At 46.7% G+C, this 26,777-nt stretch overlaps 1 protein-coding gene across 4 annotated transcripts in view; it reads left to right on the forward strand.

Moving 5' to 3' along the window:
* EIPR1 (EARP complex and GARP complex interacting protein 1) overlaps positions 1-26,777 on the forward strand; it is a 161,020-nt gene that overhangs the window by 97,114 nt on the left and 37,129 nt on the right. For 2 of the 4 annotated variants that reach the window (XM_032294252.1, XM_032294251.1), the window contains exon 4: positions 1,524-1,680. The exons of the other annotated variants lie outside the window; for them this stretch is intronic. In XM_032294252.1, coding sequence (XP_032150143.1) covers positions 1,524-1,680 — 157 coding nt within the window. The remainder of the gene's footprint in view (positions 1-1,523; positions 1,681-26,777) is intronic. 4 annotated transcript variants of the gene reach the window in all.

The following is a 26,777-nucleotide window of genomic DNA, read 5'->3' on the forward strand; positions in this document are numbered from 1 at the left end:
TGGGTAACAAGAGCGAAACTCCGTCTCAGGGAAAAAAAAAAAAAAAAAAAAAAAACGATTCTCGTGTAGACAGAAACCACTATACACTCCATTTTTGTAAAGTTGGAAATGTTAACATTATATGAATGTATGATACATTTCTTTTCTTTAAGCCACAATTGCATGTTCTTTTAGAAACAACGCGGTATATAAAATGGGCACTGAATTTGGAATCAGAAAATCCTGGTTGAAATCTTAATCTTTTAACTTCTTGTTGTTTGATCGTGGTTAACAATGGTAATATTAATAATATTCACAAAGATAGATACTTTGTCATTGTGTTTGTTGCTGTATTTCTTGGTGGATTGATATTCAGATTGCAGGAGCATCATCACCAATAAGTGATACATTTTTGAGTTGTAACATAAGGTCATTGTCATTTTGTAATGCCATACTATTTTTCTTGTACTACTCATGGGATTTTTTTAATGTTCTAATATAATACATAACATTTTTATATTCTTCATATCAATTGATGATTTAATGTTGAATCATGTTTGCTGTTTTATAATTATTCACTAAAGCCCACCTTTAAAAGGGAGAGATGTTTAGCACATATTCAATTTAAAACTAAATGGAAAGCAAATCCTTAAAGGATTTTTAAATTTATATCTAATTAAAAAAACATTTTTTTTAGTGTATCATATTGAGAAATTTTCTAGAGAGGCAGAGACCTAGAGCCTGGCACCTTCCCGGAAACAAGTGACCCGTCTTTCTAATGCAAGGTTAGTCTCAAAGTGGCTTTTCTAGGTACTCTAGATCCCTGGAGCATCTTAAAATAGAGTGTCATGACTCAGGGAGACTGAACAGCCGCCAGCAGGACCATGTGAGGGTGGGACTCTCGTTTCTAGGAGAAGGGGCTGTTTTGATGGTGAGAGGGCGAGGCTGGGCTGCTGCCTGCTCCTGCCTGCTGCCCACCAGGGCCCCAGGCCCCCACCTGCGATGCCTCTGAATGGTGTTACCTTCCTGTCCCAGGCACTCACCGCTATAGGTAAACTGAGGCAGGGTAACATGAGTGATAGGATTTCCAAATGGCATATTGCTCTGTGTGCTTCCCAGTCATTTAAGGTCCTCTTGTGCAGCTATGGGGAGAAAACGCATTTAATGCCCACCTCAGACACCCGTGGCGTGCGTGGTGATTATGTCTTTAGTCCCCCATTTTGCTCCCTTTTTTTGAAGAACTGTTGAAGAAGAACAAAAGAAAATTGATTTTGGGAAAATTAAATTTTCTTTTGAAACAGAAGGATGGTTTTTAAAACAAAGAGAACGTGGGGGAACTGGGTGCTGGTTACACACTGTGCCGAGTTCTGCCTGCCGACCTGGGCTGCGCTTCTCCCTGCTCTGTCTTTGCTGCCTGCAATCCTAAATATTTTAAAGAGCAGATGCGCCCTGCTTATGGATGTGTGTAAATGTCCGTGTGCTGTCTGCAGAATTCGGAGCACAGCGTGCTCTGTTGACGTTATCCATTATGCTCTGTTGCTCAGCTTCAGACAGCAAAGTCCTGACATGTGCAGCCGTGTGGAGGATGCCGAAGGAATTGGAATCAGGCAGCCACGAGTCCCCTGACGATTCATCCAGCACTGCGCAGACCCTGGAGCTGCTCTGTCACCTTGACAACACAGCCCACGGCAACATGGCCTGGTAGGATTTTGCATATTTAATGCACCCAGAACAAGCCTGCAGGTTGGCCAGGTGCAGGGGCTTGCGCAGATTCCTCTGCGGGAGCTCCCATCCATGCTTCGAAAATGCTCCCTTCTTTTAAAAAGCTGCTAGAATTTGATTTTTAATTTTAGTCCCGGAGTTTTCTAGATTGGCCACATTGACAGACATGTAGCCAGCGCACCTCCGTCCCCTCTTTCTCCGCCTCGTCTAAGATGAGTGTTGCCCTCGGGGACCTGCCAGAGGGTAAAGGGTCAGGTGCTGCACTGCCCTCGAGTGCTGTGATGATTTTCAACTTGGTCAATGTGCGTTTATTCAGCACTTGCAGGTAAATTATTCACCATTTCCTCCTGTGGACAGAGCATGAACGCGCAGTGTGCCTGAGGGGCTGCGTGCCCCAGCCCGCCCGTCAGGCATGCAGCGTGTCACTCACGGGGCTCCTGGCCAGTTGCCGCCTCATGAGGTTGGAGGCCTGGCTGTGTCTACCCACTGGTCAGTCCCAGGGACCTCTCCCCGGCAGTCACAGCTGCTCTCTCTCAAGTCCCTGAGGCCTTGGTAAAAACGCAGAAGCTATGTTTTCTAAAAGCTATTGCAGGACATAATGTTGTTATGAGTGTTTAGACAAACAATAATTATTGTTTTACGTAATGTAGTAACACGTGCGCATGTGCGTGTGTGTCGGCAAGAGACCCATCGTTGGTACAGTGACTTCTGTCTAGTCAGTTCTACCAATTAAATACATTAAATACGACAAATACTAAACACTTGCCTTGCCAACCCTGCCAGTCTCCAGGGACACCAAGGTGGCAAGTTAGAGGAGCCAGCCTCCAAGAGTCATGATCTCCATGGGAAGACCTAGCATGTAAAACTCTAACTGTGGGTGGGACCAGCTATGATGTACTCCGAAATCATGCTGAACTGTGCACTGTGGCCCCGGAGGGCACAGGCATTAATTGTTATTAAGGGAACTGAAGAGGGATTCGCTTACGGGTGGTGTTTGGACCGAGGACCGACTCAGGTTTCCCCCATCAGGTGTGGAGGAGAGCAGTCTGCAGGTCAGGCGGTCTGCGCCTCTGGAATGCCCTCTGTGTGTCCGTTTGTGGTGGACTCATTTTTATACTGATTGTGCTTCCATGAGGTCAGTGGATATTTCTTCTTCTAGAGATGCGCTGAGTATTAAAATAACAGCCAGTCTTGCAGAGTAAGCGGGGGCAGTTGAAGAGTCCCAAAGTCCCCAGGAGTGATGGCCTCTCTGCTGTCATTCACTGCCCGAATGCAGGATTTCTGTGCAAACCACATGGCACATTTCAAATGATGGCCACGGGCTCAGCAAACAGACGTGTATGTGCAGGCATGCATGTGTATGCCTGTATGCACACATGCACTTGTGGACACATTTGTGCTTCTGTCTCTGCACACATGTATGTGCACACAGGTGTGTATGTGTTCATGTGTGTACACATGTTGCAGGAGACACGGCACCAGGGAGCAGATGAGTGAGATTCCGTGCAGGTCAGCAGGGACGTTAGGGAGGTCAGCATATGTAGAGGGTGGCAGTTCTGCTGGGATGTGCAGAGACAGGTGAGCTCAGAAAAGGGACCTTGGCCCTGCCTGGGAACAAGGGGCTGTCAGACTGCTTCTCAGCTTCCTACCTTATGCAGACACTGTCACATACACACTACAGAAAGACAGGCCACGCGGGTGTATGTCGTGAGGAACTGATGATTAGATCATGATGTTAAATTGCATCGCACCTACACACACTTACAAAAGTAGTTGTTGAAGGCTGGGAGCAGTGGCTCACGCCTGTAATCGCAGCACTTTGGGAGGCTGAGGTGGGTGGCTCACCTGAGGTCAAGAGTTTGAGACCAGCCTGGCCAACATGGCAAAACCCCATCTCTACTAAAAATACAAGAATTAGCCAGGTGTGGTGGCAAGTGCCTGTAATCCCGGCTACTTGGGAGGCTGAAGCAGGAGAATCACTTGAATCTGGGAGGCGGAGGTTGCAGTGAGCTGAGATCACACTATTGCAGTTCAGCCTGGGTGACAGAGTGAGACTCCATCTCAAAAAAAAAAAAAACAAAAAAAAGAAAGTAGTCGTTGATATTAAACAGACAACTTCAACTATCCTCCTCAGAGTTACTGTGAATGCCATTTTTTTCTGATTTTGCCTCTATTTATTAAAAATATTTTTTCTGGGCCGGGCACGGTGGCACAAGCCTGTAATCCCAGCACTGTGGGAGGCCGAGGCGGGTGGATCACGAGGTCAAGAGATCGAGACCATCCTGGTCAACATGGTGAAACCCCGTCTCTAGTAAAAATACAAAAAATTAGCTGGGCATGGTGGTGCGTGCCTGTAATCCCAGCGACTCAGGAGGCTGGGGCAGGAGAATTGCCTGAACCCGGGAGGTGGAGGTTGCAGTGAGCCGAGATCGCGCCATTGCACTCCAGCCTGGGTAACAAGAGCGAAACTTCGTCTCAAAAAAAAAAAAAAAAAAATTTTCTGAAGTTGCCTCTATTTGTTCAAAATATTTCTTGACTTCTATTTGGTTATCCAATGTATTATTGCATATTCTTTTTTTCCTGAAGCTTTTTATTTTGAGGTTGTAAATTCACATGCAGTTGTAGGAATAACAGAGCGATCCTGTGACCCTTCAGCCAGTTTTCCCCAATAGTAGCATTGTGTAACTATGGTACAGCATCACAAGCAGGAAATTGGCATAGATACAGTCCACTGAGCTTACACAGATTCTACCTGCTTACATGCATTTGCGTGTGAACATTGACTCCTAGGCCATGTATTGTGTGTGGGGGTTTGTGTAGCCGCCACCACAGTCAAGACACAGAACAACTCCAGTGATGCCAGGGTCCCTTGTGCTACCTTATATTTATAGCCACAGCCACCTCCCATCCCCTGCCCAGGCCTTAGCCCCTGGCCACCCCAAATCTGTACTCTGTCTCTGTATTGTTATTTGGAGAAGGTTCTATGAATGGAGTTACACACAGTGTAACCTTTGATAATTGATGATCTTCACTCAGCTCGATTCCCTGGAAGTTGAGTTGTTGCATCATTTTCAAGTTTGGTTTCCAGCCGCTGTGTGCGCCGGTCAGTGGCCCGTTCTTGTTTGCAGCCACCGTGTGAACTGGTCAGTGGCCTGTTCTTCTTCACTGATGCCGTGTGTGGTGGTCAGTGGCCTGTTCTTCTTTGCAGCCGCTGTGTGAGCCGGCCAGTGGCCCATTCTTCTTCGCTGCTGCCGTGTGAGCCAGTGAGTGGCCTGTTCTTCTTTGCAGCTGCCATTGAGCCGATCAGTGGCCGTTCTTCTTCGCTGCTACCATGTGAGCTGGTCAGTGGCCTGTTCTTCTTTGCAGCCGCCGTGTATGCCGGTCAGTGGCCCGTTCTTCGCAGCTGCCATGTGAGCCAGTCAGTGGCCCATTCTTCTTTGCTGCCACAGTGTGAGCCCATGAGTGGCCCGTTGTTCGCTGCTGCATGGTGTTCCGTGGCATGGCTCACCTCAGTTGGTTAAGCATTTACCCATTGGAGCGTATCTGGGTTTTTCCTTGTTTTTGATGATTGTGACTAAAGTTGCAGTAAATATTAACGAACAGGTTTTTGCGTGAACATGAGGTTTTATTTCTCTTGGCTCAGTTCATTTTGTAAGGAGCATGCCATGACAGAGCATGAGGGCCCCTCCTCTCTGCACCCTTCCCAGCGTTTGGTGTTGTCATGCGTGTTCTTTTAAGTATCTTCCATGGTGTCAAAGTGTTATGATTAGAAAGGGAATTTGATTTTGGGGAACACCAGTCTGGTGACTACGGCACAGGTGAAGGCTGCCGCTTGGGGTCAGGCTCCAGGTGCCTGGTAGTGGTTTTGTTTGCCTCCTTTTTAGCATACCAATGGGCACCAAGAACAGCTCCAGGAGTGTTACTGCACAAAGCTTCTGGCCACCAGGATGTTCCTAAGAATGCCACATGGTTCCCCAGACTCACGTTGCCACCACTCCAGCCGCCTTCACGGTCGCCATGCATGCGCCCTGCAGACCAGAGGTGTGCCCCACACCCAAAGGAATGGTGTTAGGGACTCCTGTCCTCCCAGCCGTTTCAGCTTTTGCCTGTCTGGAGCAATCAATATGCTAAATGTGGCCACCCCTCCTGTGTCTGTTTCAGCATTCTAACAAGCAGAGGTTGAACAGAGCACTCAGTTGGCCAACCCTCTGATGGCCTTTAGCTCCTACTAGTGGAAACAGTGAAGGCTAAGGAAGGAACTTACAGAGCCTTGTGTCCTGGTGTGCCTCACTGAGCACTAATCAGACATGCTCCGAGCCAGGCAGCCTCTGGAAGCAGACAGACTGGCCGGGAAGGACTGAGCCTGGTTTCTCATCCTTCCCCGCTCCCTGTGGGCAGTGCGGTCTCCAGGAAGTGACTCGTTCTCTAGCTCAAACCTTCATCCCTGAAATGGAGGTGATGTTGTGCAGCTGGTGGTCATGCGGCAGAGCCTCTATGTGGTGACCACTCAAACTCTGTAACATCTTTGCAGAAGTTTATTCTGAGCCAAATATGAGTGACATGGCCTATGACACAGCCCTCGCAAGGTCCTGAGAACATGTGCCCAAGGTGGTCGGGGTGCAGTTTTGCTTTATACATTGTAGGGAGGCGTGAGACATCAATCACATACATTTGCGAAATACACTGGTTTGGTCCAGTAAGGCGGGACCGCTTGAAGCGGGAGGCTTCCAGACTATAGGTGAATGTAAACATTTTCCGATTAATAATTGGTTGAATTTGTCTAAAGACCTGAGATCAACTAAATAAAAATGTCTGGGTTAAGTTAAAAGATTGTGGAGACCCAAGTTCTTGTTTGCAGAGGAAACCTTCAGATAGCAGCTTCAGAGAGAACAGGTTGTTAAATGTTTCTTGCCAGACTTCAAGCCTGTGTCGATATTGATGTTGGAGAGGTAGAATGAGGCACATTCAACCCCACTTCTCATCATGGCCTGAAACAGTCTCTCAGGCGAAATTGAGGCACGTCTGACCCCCACTTCCCATCATGGCCTGAAACAGTCTCTCAGGCGAAATTGAGGCACGCCCGACCCCCACTTCCCATCATGGCTTGAAACAGTCTCTCAGGCGAAATTGAGGCACGTCTGACCCCCACTTCCCATCATGGCCTGAAACAGTCTCTCAGGTGAGATTGAGGCATGTCTGACTCCACTTCCAATCATAGCCTGAAACAGTCTTTCAGGTGAAATTTTAAGAGCCCTAGCTGGGGAGGCAGTCTATTCAGATGGGTGGGGGGCCTTAGAATTTTTAAATTTTGGTTTACAGTGGAAATGTGTTCCTCACCATCTTTGCTAAGAAGATCCTAAAAACAAAGCAGTGCTGGGGTTTGTGTAAGGGCCCCTCCGACCCCCAGCCCTGGTGCCCTGCAGCTCTGCCCGGCAGGAATGGAGCCCCTGAACTGGGCTTAGAGGAGCTGCCATGTCACCAGCACCACTTACGCCTCCTGTCTCAGCCTCGCCTGTTCAACCCTCCCCTCTCAAGTCACCATGCTCCACCCTACCCCATGATTTCTTGCCATTTCGCCCAGTGTTTTTTTTTTGGAGACAGAATCTCCCTCTGTCACCCAGGTTGGAGTGCAATGGCATGATCTCGGCTCACTGCAACCTCTGCCTCCCGGGGTCAAGCGATTCTCCTACCTCAGCCTCCCGAGTAGCTGGGATTACAGGTGTGCACCGCCACACCCGGCATGCCCACACCATGCCAGTGTATTTTTAGTAGAGACAGTATTTCACCATGTTGGCCAGGCTGATCTTGAACTCCTGACCTCAGGTGATCTGCCTGCCTCGGCCTCCCAAAGTGCTGGGATTACTGGCGTGAGGCACCACGCCTGGCCCGTTTGACCCAATTTTATCTTCCTTCATAACAGTTGTCACTGCCCAGTACTCCAGTGTCTGTTCTCACTCACGTGTGGTTTTCTCTGTGGACTCTGAGCCTCTGCAGAACCTCCTGACTTTGTCAGGTCCGAGGCTGTGTCCTCAGCACCAAGGACAGCACCCCGAGTGCCATCTCACTCATTTGTGTAAGAGTGAGAAAATGAATGCTTTGCAACAATTGTATCATGTTGAACTGCTCTATGAACCAGACCCCTTTGCTGGGGCTTTGCGTGCATTACCTCGATTTCCCACAGGGATCCTGTAAAGTAGGGACCGTCCTTACCCTGTGGCCCTGAGAGGTTAAGGAAAAGTTATCAGATTACTCACTCCTGCACAGTGAGCATTCAGGATTCGTAGCCAGAAGGTCTCGCCCCAGAACTCCAGAAACTGGGATCACCTCCCTGCTGAATGAACAGAAGGAGCCATTTGTGTTTATCACATTGTGATTAAGAAATTGTTTCATTCTTGAGAATATAAATGTCCCTTCCTGAGAGGAAGCTTTGAGGATGTTTGAGTACTTCTAACTGCTCTATTTGGTTATAAATATCAATAAAGTATGATGTGTTTGGGAATTATGCATTTTGAAAATAACAAAATGCCCCTCTTTTCTAAGCTGCCTTCCTCTCTCTAGCTCTGGCTTGCTTCTTCATCAGCTGTCGTTACCTGTGGGAGGGATGATGGACTTCAGGGTAGTAGACATGGTGGAGGGCTCTGGTTTCAGATTTGTAGGTAGTTATTTGTAGTGTTCTAACTTTTGGCAAGTCATTTCTGTGGAGGCCTTAGTCCCTCGTGTGTGCAGCAGGGTAGTCGTGGGCCTCTGACTCTCTCCACTTCTACATTATTAGACGCAGTGGGCTCTCTTTGCCTCTTGCTCAGTGCCACATAACTTTGTTTTTGATGAATCAGACATAAGTTACAGACCCTCTTCCCACCCTCCCTTTAGCATCAAAATGGCTGATGCCTCTGCTACTCCAGCCAAGGCAGCCTCCCTCAGGAATAGGAACTTATGTAGGGCACAGTGGCAGTCTTCTGGCTGAAAAGGTCTTTGGAAATCATTCAGATGAGTTCCCTCTGTGGATGAAGTCACTTCAGCAGACAGCTGACCACCTGGGTGGAACTGGACCGAACACTCCCTTGGGAATGCTTTTATTAAATTGTGCCCATCTAGTATAATATTTTTACCATTTTCATCTCACACTGTTACGTTTTAGGTCATGTGTCTTAGCTACCTGTGTTAGTCTGTTTGCATTGCTATAAAGGAATACTAAGACTGGGTAATTTATTTTTCTTAAAAAAGAGGTTTATTTGGCTCAGGGTTGTACAGGCTGTATAAACATGATACCAGCATCTGCTCTTGGTGAGGCTTTAGGAACGCGAAGGGGGAGCCAGCACATCACATGTTAATATAGAGGAGGAGGAGTTGCCGGACTCTTAATAAAGCAAATCTCATGGGAACTAACTGAGCAAGAATTCACTCATCACTAAGGGATGAGTGCTAAGTCTTTCATGAGGAATCCACCCCTGTGATCTGACAAGGCCACACCTCCAACCCTGAGATCACATTTCAACATGAGATTTTGGGGGACTGACAATCAAGCCATGTCATTCTGCCTGTGACCCCACCAGATCTTGTGTCCTTCTCACATTGCAAAATTCAGTCATCCCTTTCCAGCAGTCCCCAAAAGTCTGAGCTTATTCCAGCACCAACTCAAAAATCCAGACTCTCACTTGAGACTCAGTGTAAGTTTCTTCCACCTATGGGCCTGTAAAATAAAAACCAAGGTATTGACTTTCAAGATACAGTGGGGGTGCAGGCATTAGGTAATCATCCCATTCCAAAAGGAAGAAATCAGCCAAAACAAAGGGGCAGCAGGCCCCACACAAGTCTGAAACCTGGCAGGAAAGGCATTAAATGTTAAAGCTCCCACACACTCTTTGATTCCATGTCCTACATCCTGGCACACTGGTATGAGGAGTGGGCTCCCAAGACCTTGGGCACCTGTCCCCGTGGCTGCTCTCATGGGTTGGAGTTGAGTGCTTTTGGCTTTTCCAGGCTCAGGATGCAGGCTGCCTCTGGCTCTACCATTCTTAGGTCTGGAGGGCAGCAGCTTCCTTCTCACAGCTCCATGAAGCAGTCCCATAATGGGGACTCTGTGTGGGGCTCCAACCTCACATTTCCCCTCAGCATGACCCTAGTACAGTCTCTCTGCTGTGGCTCCACCCCTGTGGCAGCTTTCTGTCTGGGCTCCCAGGCTTTCCAGTGCATCCCATGAAATCCAGGAGAAGCGGCCAAACTTCCTTCACACCTGCATTCTGGGCACCCACAGACAGTACCATGTGGAAGCTGCCAGGGTGTACAGCCAGCACACTCTGGAGCTCCACCTGTGACCCCTCTGAGCTGTGACTGGAGCTAGATGCAGGGAGCAGTGTTCTGAGGCAGCACAGGGAAGTGGGGCCCTGGGCCTGGCCTCCCAAACCAATCTTTCCTCCTGGGCCTTTGGACCTTGGATGGGAAGTGCTTTCCCCTCCCAAGACGTTTGAGATGCCTTAAAGGCCTTTTCCCCATGTCCTGACTGTTAGTGCTTGGCTCCCTCTTAGTTACGCAAGTCTATCAAACTAGCAAGTGGTTGCTCCACAGCCTCTTGGATTCTTCCCCTGAAAATGCTCTTTGCTTCTTTTCTAAATGACCAGGTTGTGACTTTTCCAAACATTTATGCTTTGATTCCCTTCTAAACATACATACCAACTTTAAGTCATTTCTTTGCTCCCGTATCTGATTGCAGGCTGTCAGAAACAGCCAGGCTACCTCTTGAATACTTTGCCGCTGAGAAATTTCTTCTGCCAGACACTCTAGGTCATTACTTTTAAGTTCAGACTTCCACAAATTCCCAGGGAATGGACGCAATGCAGCAGAGCTCTTTGCTAAGGCATAACAAGAGTGACCTTTGTTCCAGTTTCAAATAGCTCCCTCATTTCCATCTGAGACCTCCTCAGGACTTCAGTGTCCATATTTCTATTAGCGTTTTGGTTGCAATCACTTAACAAGTCTCTAAGAAATTCCAAACTTTCCCTCATCTTCTTGTCTTCTTCTGAGGCCTCCAGATTCCTTCAACCTCGGCTCCTTACCCAGTCTCAAAGCTGCTTCTGTGTTTTCCAGCAGTGCTCCCCTCCTCAGTACCCGTTTGATGTGTTAGTCCATTTTTGTATTGCTATAAAGAAATACATGAGACTGGGTAATTTATTTAAAAAACGAAAAAAAAAAAAAAAGGTTTATTTGGCTCAGTTCCACAGGCTGTACAGGAAGCATGGCAGCAACATCTGCTCCTGGTGATTCTCTAGGAAACTTACAATCTTGGTAGAAGATGAAAGGGGAACCAGCACATCACACGGTGAGAATAGGAGCAAGAGAGAGAACGGGGAAGTCCCAGGCTCTTTATTTTTAATTTAATTTAACTTTTTTTTTGAGACAGTCTCACTCTGTCACCCAGGCTAGAGTACAGTGGCGCCATCTTGATTCACTGCAACCTCTGCCTCTGCCTCCCAGGAGAAGCGATCCTCCTGCCTCAGCCCCCTGAGTAGCTGGGATTACAGGTGCCTGCTGCCACGCCCAGCTAGTCTTTGTATTTTTAGTAGAGATGGGGTTTCACCATGTTGGTTAGGCTGATCTTGAACTCCTGACCTCAGGTGATCCACCCACCTTGGCCTCCCAAAGGTCTGGGATTAAAGGCCTGAGACACCACACCCAGCCCCCAGACTTTTTTAAACATCCAGATCCTCTATGAACTAACTGAGTGAGATCTCACTCATCACCAAGGGGCTGCCACTAGGCTATTCATGCGGGACCCACCCCCATGACCCAATACTCCCATCAGGCCCCACCTCCAACATTAGGGGTCATATTGCATCATGACGTGTGGAGGGGACAGACATCTAAATGAGACATCACTGCCTTAAATTCTGGAATGAGATGGGCTGTAGATAAATGAGAAGAATTAATATAATTCTTCCTTTTTCTGTTAAAGAAACAGAAGCTAAATGAGGTGAATACCAATGTCACCCTTATAATTCATGATACTTTTTCACTTTCTAGGAGTAGATAAGAAAGGCTTCTTTAGAACTTCTTTTAAAAATATTGTATTGTATATGGTTATTCTTCCATAAGGAACTAGGTTTCTCCCTGAGTCAATGATTAACCTGATAGCTAAATGCATCTTGTCAATATGTAGAGTGTACATATTGATAGTGAATAATGAGCAATTGACTGTGGACCAACCACATCCGCTAATGCTTCCCAGCACTTTACACCTGCCCAGCTAATGTTCATACCAGTGCCTTTTGGAGCCCTGATATAGGGAGGTTTCCTGGAACTCTGCAGGTAAGAGCAGGAAGGAGGTAATTATCTTCTGCAAGTGCTGTTCTCTGGCGTGGGCTTGCTGTGAAGTTGGGATGTGGTGTCTCCACAATGCATCATCATCACCATTGGTTCGATGGCTGATTAGCCACAACAGGGTAATTTTATGGTTTTCCATCTCCCTTTGATGATAAAGAGGCTCTCCAGCTGTTCAAGAGTTATGCACCTTCACTGTGGATTAATGCTCCCTGCCAGCTAGTGGAAGCAACGTCAAAATAATGGAAACCTCGGCATATTCTTGTTGTGCTCTGTTTCTCAAGTGGTATATCAAGAGTCGTCCTGGAAATCGCCTTGTTTCTGGATGATGAAAATCTGCTTTAAAGGCAAAGTTACTAGAATTCGTAATAAGAAGCTTTTGAGGGATGGGAATAAAGTGAATGACAGCTGCAACTCCCTGCCTCCCTCCCTCCGTGCCTCCCTCCCTCCCTCCCTGTCTCCCTCCCTCCCTCCCTTCCTGCCTCCCTCCCTCCCTCCCTCCCTTCCTGTCTCCCTCCCTCACAGCCACCACCCCAGCAGGGAGGAGGCCACAGGGAGGGGTCCTGTGGGCTGGAGCTGGGCAAGGCTGCACTCCACACACTGTGTGTTTCTCTGACACCAAATGTCCATCACCTGCATGGGAGCCAGCTGACCTCTCTCTGCCACCTGAGCCAGTTTCTGGGGGAAGAAGACCCTGTCAGTGTAGCTGGAAGTAAATATCACAGTGAAATGCCAGACAGGCTGAGAGCATTTAGCATTACTGGGAAAGTGGGGTGTACGTGTTAGGATTATTATCAGAAGAAAAGAAAAGGGCACAGAAAGTGGCACTGAGGTGGCAGGAAGGAAAGCCGTGTGTGTGGCTCCGCCAGGCACTGGAAGCATTTTGTTCAAAAAGCAGGATTTGGCCTCAACTCTCTTCCTTTTTCCTCATTTTAGTTTAGTATGACAACAGTGGAAACTGGCTAACGTTAAATGTTACAAAGGGGAGTGAACTGACAGCTGTCCTTCAGGGTTGGCTTTGAGGATAGGTAAGAAAATGTGCTCGAAAGTCTCTGAGACCCTGTGATATGATTCTACTATTAATGGAAGTAGAGAATTGTCCCTCATTATGACAGTATTGTCGCTGAAGATTTATTAGGTTCTTTTTTTGAGGCAGCATCACACTCCGTCACCCAGGCTGGAGTGCAGTGGTGTGATCACAGCTCACTACAGCCTCAGCCATCCAGGCTCAAATGATCCTCCCACCTCAGCCTCCCTCAAAGCTGGGACCACAGGTGTGCGCTGCCATGCCTGGCTAATTTTTAAATTTTATTTAGAGATGAGATCTCCCCGCGTTGCTCAGGCTAGTCTTAGACTCCTGGGCTCAAGCAGTCCTCCCACTTTGGGCTCCCAAACATTGGGATTTCAGGCATGAGCCACCACACCTGGCTCAGATTCTAGTAAGAAAGATTGACATTAGTGCTGGTTGGTTTTAGCCAGGCTAGATGCGCTTAGGTGTAACGTGCCTGACACGGGCATGCTTTCCTGGTCACCAGCTCATGAGTAGAGGTATCCATTAGCTTAGCTCACAGTGATGCCTAGCATCTCTTAGGAAATGTGGTGTAGGAAAAGAACAGCCTGTGATATCATCGGAGAATAGAAAAATGTCTTCTTCAAGTTTGTTTAAAGTCTCCATTTAAAAAGGGGAATGGGGCTGGGTGCAGCGGCTCACACCTGTAATCCCAGCACTTTAGGAGGCCAAGGCAGGTGAATCACCTGAGGTCAGGAGTTTGAAACACCCTGACCAACATGGCAAAACCTCATCTCTTCTAAAAATACAAAAATTAGCTTGGCATGGTGGTGGGCACCTGTAATCCCATCTACTCGGGAGGCTGAGGCAGGAGAATTGCTTGAACTTGGGAGGTGGAGGTTGCAGTGAGCCAAGATCATGCCACTGCACCCCAACCTGGGCAACAGAGCAAGACCCTGTCTCAAAATAATAGTAATAATAATAATTATTATTATTATAATTAAAATAAAATGGGGAATGGTTGTCAGCATCTCCCTTGCCCCATATAAATGTTATTAAAATTATTTATTAGAAAGGAGATGATGAGAAAATATTTGGTAAAATGCAATGTACTGGGGCAGCTTATTCTAGGAAAAGTCAGAATACAGAAATCTAAATATATGGTGCAGAAAATATAGATAATTACTTCTCTTATAATAGAAATTCATATCTCCCCTAGGATTTTAGTTCAAGTTTCCATTAAATAATGTGGTTCAAAAGTATGTTTTTTGCTGATCCTTTTATGAACCAAATGGATGTTTTAGGTAAAGAGAGGCAGATCAGTGTGTCCAGGGGAGTGGCCTAGAAGATGCCTTAGTCCATTTGGGCTACTTTAGAAAATCCCATAAACCAGGTAGATTTCAAACAGCAGAAGTTCTTTTTTATGAGTTCTGGAGATTGGGAAGTCCAAGATCAAGGCACTGGCTGAGCTGGTGTCTTGTGAGGACACTCTTGGCTCAGATGGTGTCTTTTTGCTGTGTCCTCACTGGTGGAAGGGAAGAAGGAGCTCCCTCGGGCCTCTTTTATAAAGGGCACTGATTTTGTTTGCCAAGGCTTTGCCCTCATGACCTGATTACCTTCCAGAGGCTCTGGCTCCTAATACTTTCACGTTGGGAATTAGAATTTCCACATGTGAATTTCATGGAGGGGAGGGCTTCCATCCAACAAGAACATAGCAGAATATGTTTTCCAAAGTTGTATTTGTGACATTTGACCTTGAAGTTTAAATAATTTAAAAATGTTATGCCTGAAGGTATACTAACCCTGCATGTAAGGAATTTTATAGAGTTGACTTTCCTTCTACTGTTTAAAACACAGGGGTCAAGGGAAGAGAAGGAGAAGCAGCAGAAGAAAAAGGAGACCAAGCCGCTATTCAGGTTTTAGACAGCACGTTTTACTTAGCGTATTTCTGTCTCTGGATTTGCTGAGAAGACCCAGGGAGAAGACTGTTTAATTTGTTAACGTCTCCCTTCCAAGTCCTTCACTGATGCAGCCGTGCTCTCGCACCCACATCCTAGGGGGATCTCTGCGATGAGGGAGCCCCCAGGGGCCTCGATGGTCACAGCCTTGGAGAGGAAGCACTGTGTGAACCCGAGAGAGGGCACAGGCGGGCCCTGCGGCTGGTGTGAGTTCCGTCCATCAAAAGGGCATTCTGAGTCCTGCTCTGCTCCTCCAGCCCTCTCTGGGATGGAGGGTCAGGACTGTGAGGCCTCCAGCATGGAGCCACGCCCTGCACGTCACAGCAGAGCCATGCCCTGCATGTCACAGCAGAGCCACGCCCTGGGCCGTGGCCTGTTTTCCACCAGAGGGTAGGCTTTTGAAGAGTGGAGTGCTAGGTGATTAGGGCCATTGTTTTTCTGCCTATATACTCGATAAATGGTCCTGTTTTTGCTTGTGAATTCTTTAAAAAATTTTTTTTTAGTTCTTAATTTAAATTTTTTTTTTTTGAGATGGAGTGTTACTCTTGTCACCTAGGCTGGAGAATAGTGGCACAATCTTGGCTCACTGCAAACTCTGCCTCCCGGGTTCAAGTGATTCTCCTGCCTTAGACTCTCAAGTATCAGGGACTCCAGGCATGGGCCACAGCACTCAGCTATTTTTCGTATTTTTGGTAGAGACAGAGTTTCACCATCTTGGCTGGGCTAGTCCCGAGCTCCTGACCTCAGGTGATCCCCCCGCCATGGCCTCCCGAAGTGCTGGGGTTACAGGCAAGTGCCATCATGCCTGGCCTTGCTTGTGAATTCTTAGTGTTAGAGTGCTTGTTTCTGCTGAGCCACGCCCAGGTTCTATGGAGCATTTACCTAGGCTGTTAACTATTGATGTTAGTCTCCACAAAAAAGAAAAAAAAAATGGGAGAAAAACGCCGTTCCCCTCATGTGCATCCTGTACCTTCCCTTTGCTTTTTGTCAGACTTTCAATGGGGTTGTTTCGTTGATGGACCTCCACGTTCGTCCCAGCGAGAGGTGTCTGAGTCAACAGACTTTTAATAACTGAGTCACCCAGTGTCAAAACTTCCATGCTTGTCTATCAGAAAGGGTTACCAGGAAGCACATAAACATGATTCTGTTCCTGGAAATATTCCATTGGTCACAACAGAAAGCACTTGTACATCTGCAGATTTGATCAAAGGGAGCTTGGGGGCTGAGTGGTGTGATTCTCGGAGTTTCCTTTTTAATACTTCTTGCTTGTGTGGAAAGTTGTCACATGCTTTATTGTGACTTTTCAAGCAGGAAGAAATTAACCACGTTGCCAAGTTTGTGGGTTGTAAACGATTTGTAACTGGAGAAATAATTCATTACGTTCTTTTTTTAAAGCATTTTTCAAAGTTTGACCGGTAAGCAATAACATAATCACCATCATTGGGCAGATACACATCTCTTAAACTTTTCCCTTTTTCAGTACAGCAATAAGCTTGAGTGTTAGGAAGCTTAGTCTGAGCACAAGCTTCCGTGCCACCTGAAGCTGCTGTCATCCAGCTGTCGGTGGCTGCTGCCCGGTGTGTGGTGTGGAGTCGCAGCTTCTGTTCTGCTAGGAGTTGTGCCTTTTGCCATTTGTCCCGGCTCCTCCCCTTCCCATGCTACGTGGCGGCAGGGCTAGCAAGCATCTGCACACCATTGCATGTAAGTTGATTCTGTGTTGAGGTTGTTCTGAGAATTTCTTGGTGTCCCTTGGGTTTTCCTCACCCCAGGTGCCAGAGTCAAGAATGGTGAATCAGTCAGTTCAGAATCACTTATTTGAAGAAGAAAAGTATATATTTTGTTTGACCAGCATGAAACCTGCCAAATTAGGACTGTATCCCACGATGGTGACCATTGTTAACTGCCTCAAAGAAGCTCAGCTTGTTATTTGCTTGTTTCAGTTTACTTGGGCTTATTTACAGAGACAGCTCATTTCCAGCACCTTCCCCTCGGTGGTGAGGAAGGGTGCAACGTAGTTACATCAGGTGCGTGCCACTTTGTTCTTGACGCGTTCATATCGTTTTATGTTCTCTCCAATTCAGTGGTAGAGGGTGATAAAGCAGAAAAGTGGGTGATTTTTACGAACAAAGAAATAAATGTCTGAGTTTGGAGTAACGCGTATGGCAGAAATTCTAGGTTATTTTCTCATGTTTATAGCACCAGTTTCATGGTGATGGTCCATGATAAAATGGAAATTCTCTTTTTATTGCACTTTGCATACTCCAGTTATTCCAAGGTATACTGCAAACAGTGATGATTATGGGGAATGCTACGTACGTATAAAATAACAGCAGTTATTTCCAGATGTGTCACCCATGGATACACAGTGAGAGACACGATAAGGAGCTCTCCCTACCGTAATTCTGTCTGGCAATTGGGCCCCCATGGATTACCTTGTGGCATCTGCATCTCAGCTCTGCGGAGATGCCTTCGAAATGCTTTTCTTTAGGACTATCTGCTGGCTTTGCTTTAGGAGGATCTGGTGGTGGTTGATTTGTTTATTGAAGCTTTGTATGTGAATACATGTTATTGGATCAAAGACCCATATATGTAAGGAATGAGGTGGAAATAAAATAAGAGTTAGGAGAAGCCTAGCTGGGGTTAATGAGCAGCCAGGAAGGCATGTCCTGAGGTCTGCGCCATACTGAGGGCAGGGTCACACATGGAGAGCAACAGGCAAGCGGACGTCCCATGCAGAGCGGACGCATGATGCCCCACCTCATGGCCAAATCAGAAGGCAGAACTGCCTGCCAGTGAGCCGCCCTCTGTGTGTGAGCACCTGTGCATCAACCAGAGATGGTCATTTTCCTAAGGTGTGCCTGGGTTGTCTGTACTTGAAGATTCCCCAGCCACATTTCCTGTGTGAAGGTGGTTTTTAGCTACTCTTCCTTCTGTGTGCACCTGTGGGGTTTTGTTGGCTTTATTTGCATATTTTAGTTTGTGAACTGGCCCATACCCACCAGTAATATTGATGGGGGAAGACAGAGCCTGTTGGGACCTGTCCCCGGAGGTCCCAGGCCCTCGAAGCCTCCCCTTGCCCTGTAGCTCCGCTCTCAGACTCTCCCGATGGCTGGGTGGAGTTGGGCTGTGCAGGAGGCCGGACGGAGCCAGGCCATGTCCCGTCCTTGGATGTGGCACTTCACCTGTTGACTGTCGGGTTTTGTGTCTTTTTTTCCTTCTCCTTTGACACACTCTCCCCTTTGAGGCTCTCCCCTTTGAGCCTCCCAGAAGGCTCTCTTCATGCCAAGCTTAGACAGTTCCAGAAGGACGCCTTTGGGAGCTTCATCACAGGCTGGCTGGCTCCCTTCTCCCTACGCAATCTTTCCCAAGGCAAAGTAGTGGTGGTGAGTGGTGTGGTGAATGTGAGGAGCCGGAGGGCCTGCTGTCCTGCCTGTTCTGTCTGCGAATCTCAGGGCATGTGGACCATGTGGCCAGATGGCCTCTTGCAGCATGGGAGGCAAGTCCCTTTCTCTCCACACTCACGTAATTCAGAGACTGCAAGATGGACCTCTCAGAAGTGAATGGCAAACATTCAAAGGCATCCCTTGATTCATACCCTGAAGTTATTCAGAGCTAATTTTCCACATTGGACCTTTTCTCTGTGAAAAAGAAAGTTCTCCAAATTCTCCTGACACTGGGGAGACTGGGAGGATGGCTGCAGTCTGGGCCCCTGTGACACTGTGGGGTGTGCATGGTGTATGGTGTCTGTGTAGAGGGACAGAGGTAAGGAAAGTCTCCCACTCTGTGCGTTAGACTTAAAAGCAGCAGAGAACAAGCAGCCTCCCCGCAGGGCCCAGAGTGCAGGCCCGTGCAGGCGGCAGGACCTCCTGCGGCTCCAGAGGGAGACAAGTGAGGCCCAGCTGATGTGCAGAAGATCACCGTGGAAGGGGCGCTCCAGAAGCCGTGCTGGTGACTCTGGTCCCGAGCTCCTGGGGAAGACATGGGCAGGATGGCTGCACATGTCTGCATGCCTTTCGGAATATATAAAACACTGAGTTTTAGACTTCTCTTGGAGGTTTTTTTCTCTTAAAATACATCTCCATGGAATGTTTTTCGTGTGTGTAAAGGTGACCATTTCAGTGTTGCAGCCAAATTTTAAAGGAGCTTTTATGGTTTTCGTGAGGGAGGCTGTTGGCAACTGGGGTGAGATAAGCCTTTGCTGTTGAAGGCTGTTTGCACATGAGGGAGGTTCGTGAGACCAAAAACGTCCTTCCCCCCTCGGATATCTCGAATGTCCATGGAGGGCGGCACCACGTCCAACCTGAGGAGCACAGGGCTCGTTGTGTCTGACAGCAGCTACGGCCTGTTGAACACCACCTGTGTGCAGGCCTGTTCTCGACACTGACTCTTGATCGTCCCAAACCTGCAGCGTCCGTTTACTGCTGTTCTCCCCACCGGGGCGTGAGGAAGCCAGGACCCAGAGAGACGCAGGTGCCTAGAGCTGAATCCAGACTGGGTGGGTGAGGAAGCCAAGACTCAGAGAGATGCAGGCACCCGGAGCTGAATCCAACTTGGACAGATGAGGAAGCCAAGACTCAGAGAGACGCAGGCACCCAGAACGGAATCCACCCAGGACAGATGAGGAAACCAAGACTCAGAGAGACGCAGGCACCCGGAGCGGAATCCAACATGGACAGATGAGGAAACCAAGACTCAGAGAGACGCAGGCACCTGGAGCTGAATCCATTCAGGCCGCTTCAGACTCGTGCACATGGCTGTTCTGTGCCGCCTCTCAGTGAGCTACATGTGACCTGTGCTCTTAGTCGTACGGCAGTCCCTGGTCCAAGACCCCAGTGCACGCCTGAAACTGCTAATAGTGTGGAGCCCTAGATGTACGGTGTTTTTTCCTGTGTGCAGTACATATGATAAAGCATAAGTTATTAATTAGATGCAATAAGAGTTTAACGCAGCAATGACTAACAAAATAGAATGCCGGTAAGACAATTCTGTAGTGAAGCTTCTGTGAATGTGGTCTCTGTCCCCGTCTCCCTACGCCTTGTTGTACTCATGTGTTTTTAGACTGCGGCTGACCCCAGGTAACTGGAACTGTGGAAAGCGAACCTGGATCAGGCCTGACTGCCATATGTATGTTGTGTATGTGTGGTTTTCAAAATACTCCTTAATTCTGAAGAGTCAGATCTTGCTTCTCAGGTTAATCATTTGCCGTTTGTTTGGACAGCTCCTCCTCGCCCTCCCCATGTCCCAGATGGACCTGTGTGGGGACCGCTCAGTTGAGTCCCTTCCTGGGTGTGTCTGCATGCATCCTTATGAGGAGCCGTGGCGGCGGCTGCAGCCACTGAGAAACCACAGCCACCTGGCTTTGTTTTCCTCGTGCGTTAACATGTATAAGTCAATATAGTCGGCGGCTTTGAAGGTACCAGGCAGTGCACTCTTCATCCTTTTGCCTAATGGTGATGTTGAAGCCAACAAGCTTCCTGAAGTTGATGAGCTTTCAGGCCAGCTGCAGACCTGGAGATACTGAGTCAGCCCTTGGCTGAATCTCAGCTCTGCCACTTACAGCTTTTTAATTTGGGGCTGGTCACGCAACTTTCTGTGTGTGTTGCCTCATCTGTACAATAAGGAAGAGCGTAGGAGTCACCTCTAGGCTCACGGTCAGTGTGAGGAGGAGAATGCCATCCGGGTAGCCCAGGCCTGCACCCAGCAGACACCTTGGGTGCCACCTGCAGTGAGCCTGCCCTCCGGGGTCCTGTCCTGAAGTGGTCCCTGGCCTGCCTGGCTGGTCTTGCACACGTTGCATTCCTTCTGCTCCCTGGCCTGGTGTGTCCTGTCCTGGCCCTGTAGTCACCTTTCTCAGGTGTGGTTCTCAGCGAGGTCCTCGGGCATTGCTCACAGGTGCCATGTCCTCCTGTGTGAAACCGTCACCCTGGGCTGAGCTCTCAAGGTTCTAATCATGTCCCTGGCCCAGGCAGCAAGGGACAAGCATGAGGACTGCGTTCGTTCCTGACTCACCAGAGATGCCACGTTGGCCGGGTTCCATAACAGACTCTCTGAGCCCAGCTTCCGATCTTTAATCATCGTTTTTCTGCCTGGTTCATGCGTCTTCCCACATATTCTTGGTGGATGTAACAGTATTCCGTAGCCTTTAATATGCAGTACCCAATGGGGGTGTCGTGGCAGCCTCCCTGCCTCACAGGTTGTTCAGCTCCATGCCACGGGCTGTGACTGTTCATTTTTGGGTAGCAGGAGGGTGGTGTGGAGCCAGCGCCATCACACATGTGAGGGGCGCTCTTAGCATGTCAGCGGGAGTGCCTGGGGGTTGGTGTTGCCCTCGCCGTGATTACTAGCACTCATCTGGCAAAACCTACTTTTCTCCACAGAAGTCCTGGCCTGAGGCCTCACTGGGAGGGAGGAAGGGCTGTTTCAGCGCCAGCTCTCTCGCACAGCGGAAGATGCGTGGTCAGGCGATGGGTGTCAATTTTGGGCCTTCTTTACTTCTGGACCAAGTGCTGATGGGTCGGTGTCTACCAGGAAATGTGATTAATAACAAGGAATTATTACTCAAAGAAATGATTTTGATGTGCTTTCTGGTAATTTTGTGCATTTGTATTATGTGATAACCCTTTAAAATCCCACATTCTATAATAAACGTGTGGAATCTTAAGTTTCGCAAAAACTTGGAGTTGAATTAAGTTCATTTCGAGACTTCTTTGAAGAACTGTAGTTGCAGGAGCCAAAAGCTTTGCACGCTTGTCGGGTGCTTTAAAAAATTAGACAGTGCCACGGCATGGACCTGAGGGACCACGCCCACTTGCATGCTTGCCAGTCACCCCAGGAAGCCATTGAGAGCTGTGGCTATCGTGTATGTGTGTGCGCACACATGTGTGTGTTTGTGTGTGCACGTTTGCGTTTCTAAAGGAAACCTTTGTTAAAAGCCATCTGCTGCTGTGCAGATGGTCATGGCTCTTGATCTTCAGACGAAGGCCAGTTGAGGCCATGAAGAGGGAGGAGCTGAGGGGACGTGGCCTGGTCCTGTGTCTCCACATCAGCACCACCTTTTTAAATCATTTGTAGTGATCCGCTGACTTATACGCCTTTGAAGAGAGTAGTGAGTAACAGGTAGGCAGGCATCAGGAGTTGTCTTCTTCTTTTTCCTTTTTGATTCGCACCTTCCAGAATTTTTGATTTGCGAGTTTGCATGTTAGTCTTAAACTGTTCCAACTTGCTGGCGGACAACACATATGTACCTAAAAGGCAGGATAATTACTTTGCTGAAATTCTTTACTCACGTTTTATGAAAAAGAAAGCTATTTTCTTGAGGCTTCGAGTTCCTGTCCCAGCAAGACAAAACGGATGACATAGAGATGTGGCTGCAGCCCAGGGCCAGCTGGTTAGCTGAGCTCTCTGGAGGGTCTTTTGGAGGCTGTGGCCTTGTGGCTGCAGAGGCGAACACTTATTTCAAAGCACAGGATCTTGACAGTCAAGAAAGCAGGTCTCTTGTGCAAAGTAGGAGCATCTTCCAGCACAAGGGCAGGGCTTGGAAAGAGGCTGCAGAGGTTCCCAGAGAACATGCTCAGTTTTGGGAATACTGCTGTTTGTCATTCACCAGCTTCCTGCACTCTTATAGCATGTGCCATGGCGGTGCAGGGCTGCAGGGGGCCCCGACATGAGTGAGGCATGAGGCTCTCTTTTTCCCTTTCTATCAGGTGTTCACTGCCATGCCCTGGGCTCCGGCAGCCGGGGCCTGGCCTCCTTCCGTATTGTGCATTGGCCATGTTGGGACTCCCAATGTGGAGCGTTGTGACACTGGGCCCTGGCCACCAGAGCCACCTATGTGGCAGTCCCCAGCTGGCATGGAGCACTCCCGCCCACTCTCGGGGACTCATGCCTGTTCTTAAAGATGGAAAAGGGAGAGAAACAGGAAGGAGGTCTGAGTGCTTCAGTCAGGCATGTTTAAAGCAAATGTTCTTTTCAATTTCAGAATTGAAGCATGTGATGTATTAGATATTTTCAGCCAGTGAACTCAGCAGCATAAACCACAATTTATTGTGAAAAAAAGCAGCAAAATACGAGACATGCCAAACACATGTGGCTTCATTCCTGTTAGTGTTTTGTTTAGTTTCATGTTTAATTCTAGCGGTAATATGGACCCACACCCCCCCGACTCTGTGGCCCTGGGCCTGATCTAGTCTGCTGCCTGCTTGGTTGCGCCCTGGCTGCTGCCCTTTGGATGTGTATTGCCTGTAGCCACTCCTGTGATACAGTGGCAGAACTGAGTAGCTCAGAAGCCTGACCTGGCCCACGAAACTGAAAATACTTGTCATTGAGCCCTTATCCAGAAAGCCTGCTGACACAGGCTCAAGGTGCTGGGAACTTTGACTCCTGACTTTGAGATTTTTAAAATTTTAAGGGAAAAGTTAGTGACTTCTTTATTGCTGAAATTCTTCACCCACTTAGACCTCAGCTCACCAGAAATTTTACCCAGATGGAACTTTGATGAAGAGCAAGTCAACAGACTTTCCTTTGAAGGCTCCCAAAATAGATGCTATGAATGAAGAAGCAATTCACAGAAGTGATAGAAGCAGCCAGTACACATTCGACAGGTGGACAGACTCGCTGGTTGTTAGGAAACAGATTGAAGCAGTGAAGACATGCCCCGCAAGGTCGGCGTGAAGAAGGGATCAGCACGGTCACTGTCACAGTTATGGCTGGGATCCAGTGTCCCTGAGAATGTGGGGGAAACACACCTTTTAGGAAGACAGTTTGGGCAACGTGTCTGTCTTTTGGCCCAGCAATTATAGCTCTAAGCACTTATCCCAACGCGAGCCAAGAAGTCTGTCTCCAGGATACTTAGTGCTTCATTGTATGAATCAATTGTGTGAAAAATTGGAAACAACTGAAGTGTCATACACGGGAATTGGATTAAAAAATTATGGAAATTCGCACAATAGAATTCTGTGTAGCCTTTGGAAAGAATTATATCTATTTGATATGGAAAGTTACCCAGGATATCTTTTAAGTAAAAATAAAAAAAGAAAAAAGTAAGTTGCAGAATAATGTTAATAGCCTGATCACATTTCTGTAAGTAATAATTATGACTGTATTATACATCAGTGTATGCACAGAAAAGACCTGGAAAGCTGTATATCAGTCACTTACTTATTAACAATGGTTATCATCTGTGAGTGGGAGTGTGGCAGACTTTTGCTTTTCTAGAGTTTTAAACTTTTTAATAGGCATATATGACATTGCATTTACAATGTGAAGTAATACAGCTTAACCTGAGACTTCACAAAGGCAAGAGGCTTCTTGTGTTTTACTCAGAGGAGAACTCCTTTCATGACCACTTAGGGCTGTTTATTATTTAGTTAACAAAACTTGTTAGACCTAAGTGCATGTGCTTGTCAGGGTAGCTGAGAAAGGAGAGAAGCCAGTGCTGACAGGGACGCACACAGAAACAGAGGAGTAGACAGCCATCTGTAGGGCTGCTGATGGAATTTTCATAAAAGCAAACCCAGCTAAGGCCTATTCAACATGGGGGAGCTGGCTCTCTCCCCTGAGAGGAGTGTGAGTGTGATGCCGTCCTAACACTGTGGAAATGGATCATAATGGGCCTGTGTTCAGTGAGGCAGGCAGAAGGGGGATGATGCACCTCAAAGTAAATTCCAGTCAAAAGGCCTAAAATAGCTATAAAAAAAAAAAAAAAACCCAACAGTGAAACAGGAGATCAAAAAACATCTTATGGCAAACAAAAATGGAGCCATAACATACCCAAAACTATGGGATGCAGACAAAGCCGTTCTAAGAGGAAATTTAATAGCAATAAATGCCTACATTAAGAAAAAAAGAAAGATCTCAAATAATCAACTCAACTGTATACTTCAGGGAACTACAGGAAAGAACAAACTAAACCCAGAGTTAGCAAAAGGAAGGAAATAACAAAGACCGGAGCAGAAATATGTGAAGTAGAGATGAGAAAAGCAATAGAAATATCAAAACTAAGAGCTGCTTTTTGAAAAGATAAACAAATTGGCAAGCCTTTAGTGAGGCTAAGAAAAGTGAGAAAACACAAATGAAATCAGAAACAAGGGACATTATAAATGGTTCCACAGAAATACAAAGGATCGTAAGAGACTACTTGTGAACAATTATGCATAAACAAATTGGATAACCTAGAAGAAGTAGAGGAAACACACAACCTACCAAGACTGGATAAAGAATAAATAGAAAATCTGAATAAACCAATAATTAGTAAAGAGATCAAATCAGTGATAACAGATCTCCCAACAAAGAAAAGTCCAGGACCTGCTTGGTTCACTGCTGAATTCTGCAAGACATTTTAAGAAGAATTAATGTTTGTTCTTTTCAAATTCTTCCAACAAAATTAAGAGGAGGGAACACTTCCAAACTTATTTTATGAGGCCAGCATTAGTGTGATGTTAAAGCCAGACAAAGACACTACTAGCAGAGAAAATTAGAATAGAATATCTGATGAATGTAGGTGCAAGTCCTCAATAAAATGCTAGCAAACCAAATACAGCAGCACAGTAAAAGGATTGCATACCATTATTAAGGGGGATTTGTTCCTTAGTTGCAAGGATGGTTCAATATACCCAAGTCAGTAAATGTGATGTACCACATTAGCAAAATGGACAAAAGCCATACGAGCATCTCAGTAGAGGCAGAAAATGTATTTGACAGAATTCCACATCTTTACATGATAAAAACTCTGAACAGATTAGATATAGAAGTAATTTACCTCAACATAATAAAAAGCCATATATGGCATGTGTGTCAACCAACAACTAACATTTGAAAAGTTGAAAACTTTTCTTGTAATATCAGGAACAAGACATGGATGCCCACTCTTGCCACTTTTATCCACCATAGTAGCTGAAAGTTCTAGTGAGAGGAATTAGGCAAGAAAAATAAATAAAGAACAAAGGCATCCAGATCAAAAAAGGATAAAGTGTTTGCAGACAACATGATCCTAATATAGAAAACCCTAAAGACTCCACTAAAACATTGTTAGAATCACTAAACAAATTCAGTAAAGTTGCAGGATACAAAATCAGCATACAAGAATCAGTTGCATTTCTGTATACTGACAATGAACTATCTAAGAAAGAAATTAAGAAAACAGTCCCATTTACAACAGCATCAAAAAGAATAAATTTCTTAGGAGTAACGTTTACCAAGGCAGTGAAAAATCTGTATGATGAAAACTATAAAACATTGATAAAATAAATTGAAAAAGGTGCAAACCAATGGAAAGATGTTCAGTGTTCATGGGTGGGAAGAATTAATATTGTTAAAATGTCCATACTACCCAAAATGATCTACAGATTCAGTGCAATATCCATCAAAATTCTGATGGCAGTTATCATAGAAATAGAGAAAAAATGTCCGAAATTCATATGGAATCCCAAAACACCTTGACTAGGTAATGCAACTTTGAGAAAGAAGAACAAAGCCCAAGACATTACACTTCCTATTCATAAGGAAATAAACCCACCACTTATATGGTTAACTAACCTTTGAGAAAGATACCAAGAATACACAATGGGAAAAAGACAGTCTCTTCAATAAATGGTATAGGTGGTGTAATCCTGATATGAAAATTTGAAATCCTAAATGCTCAAAAGTCTGAAACATTTAGAGCATGAATATGATATCACAAGTGGAAAATGTTACACCTAATCTCATGTGGTGGGTTATAGTCAAAATGCAAGTGCATAACACACAGTTTATTCACCATCCCCAAGGGGAAAAACCCTCCTGCCCCCTTCGGCTGCAGT

Source organism: Sapajus apella, unplaced genomic scaffold (assembly GCF_009761245.1).
Source record: "Sapajus apella isolate SASKATOON/1434 unplaced genomic scaffold, GSC_monkey_1.0 scaffold31, whole genome shotgun sequence".
Classification (NCBI taxonomy): Eukaryota; Metazoa; Chordata; class Mammalia; order Primates; family Cebidae; genus Sapajus; species Sapajus apella.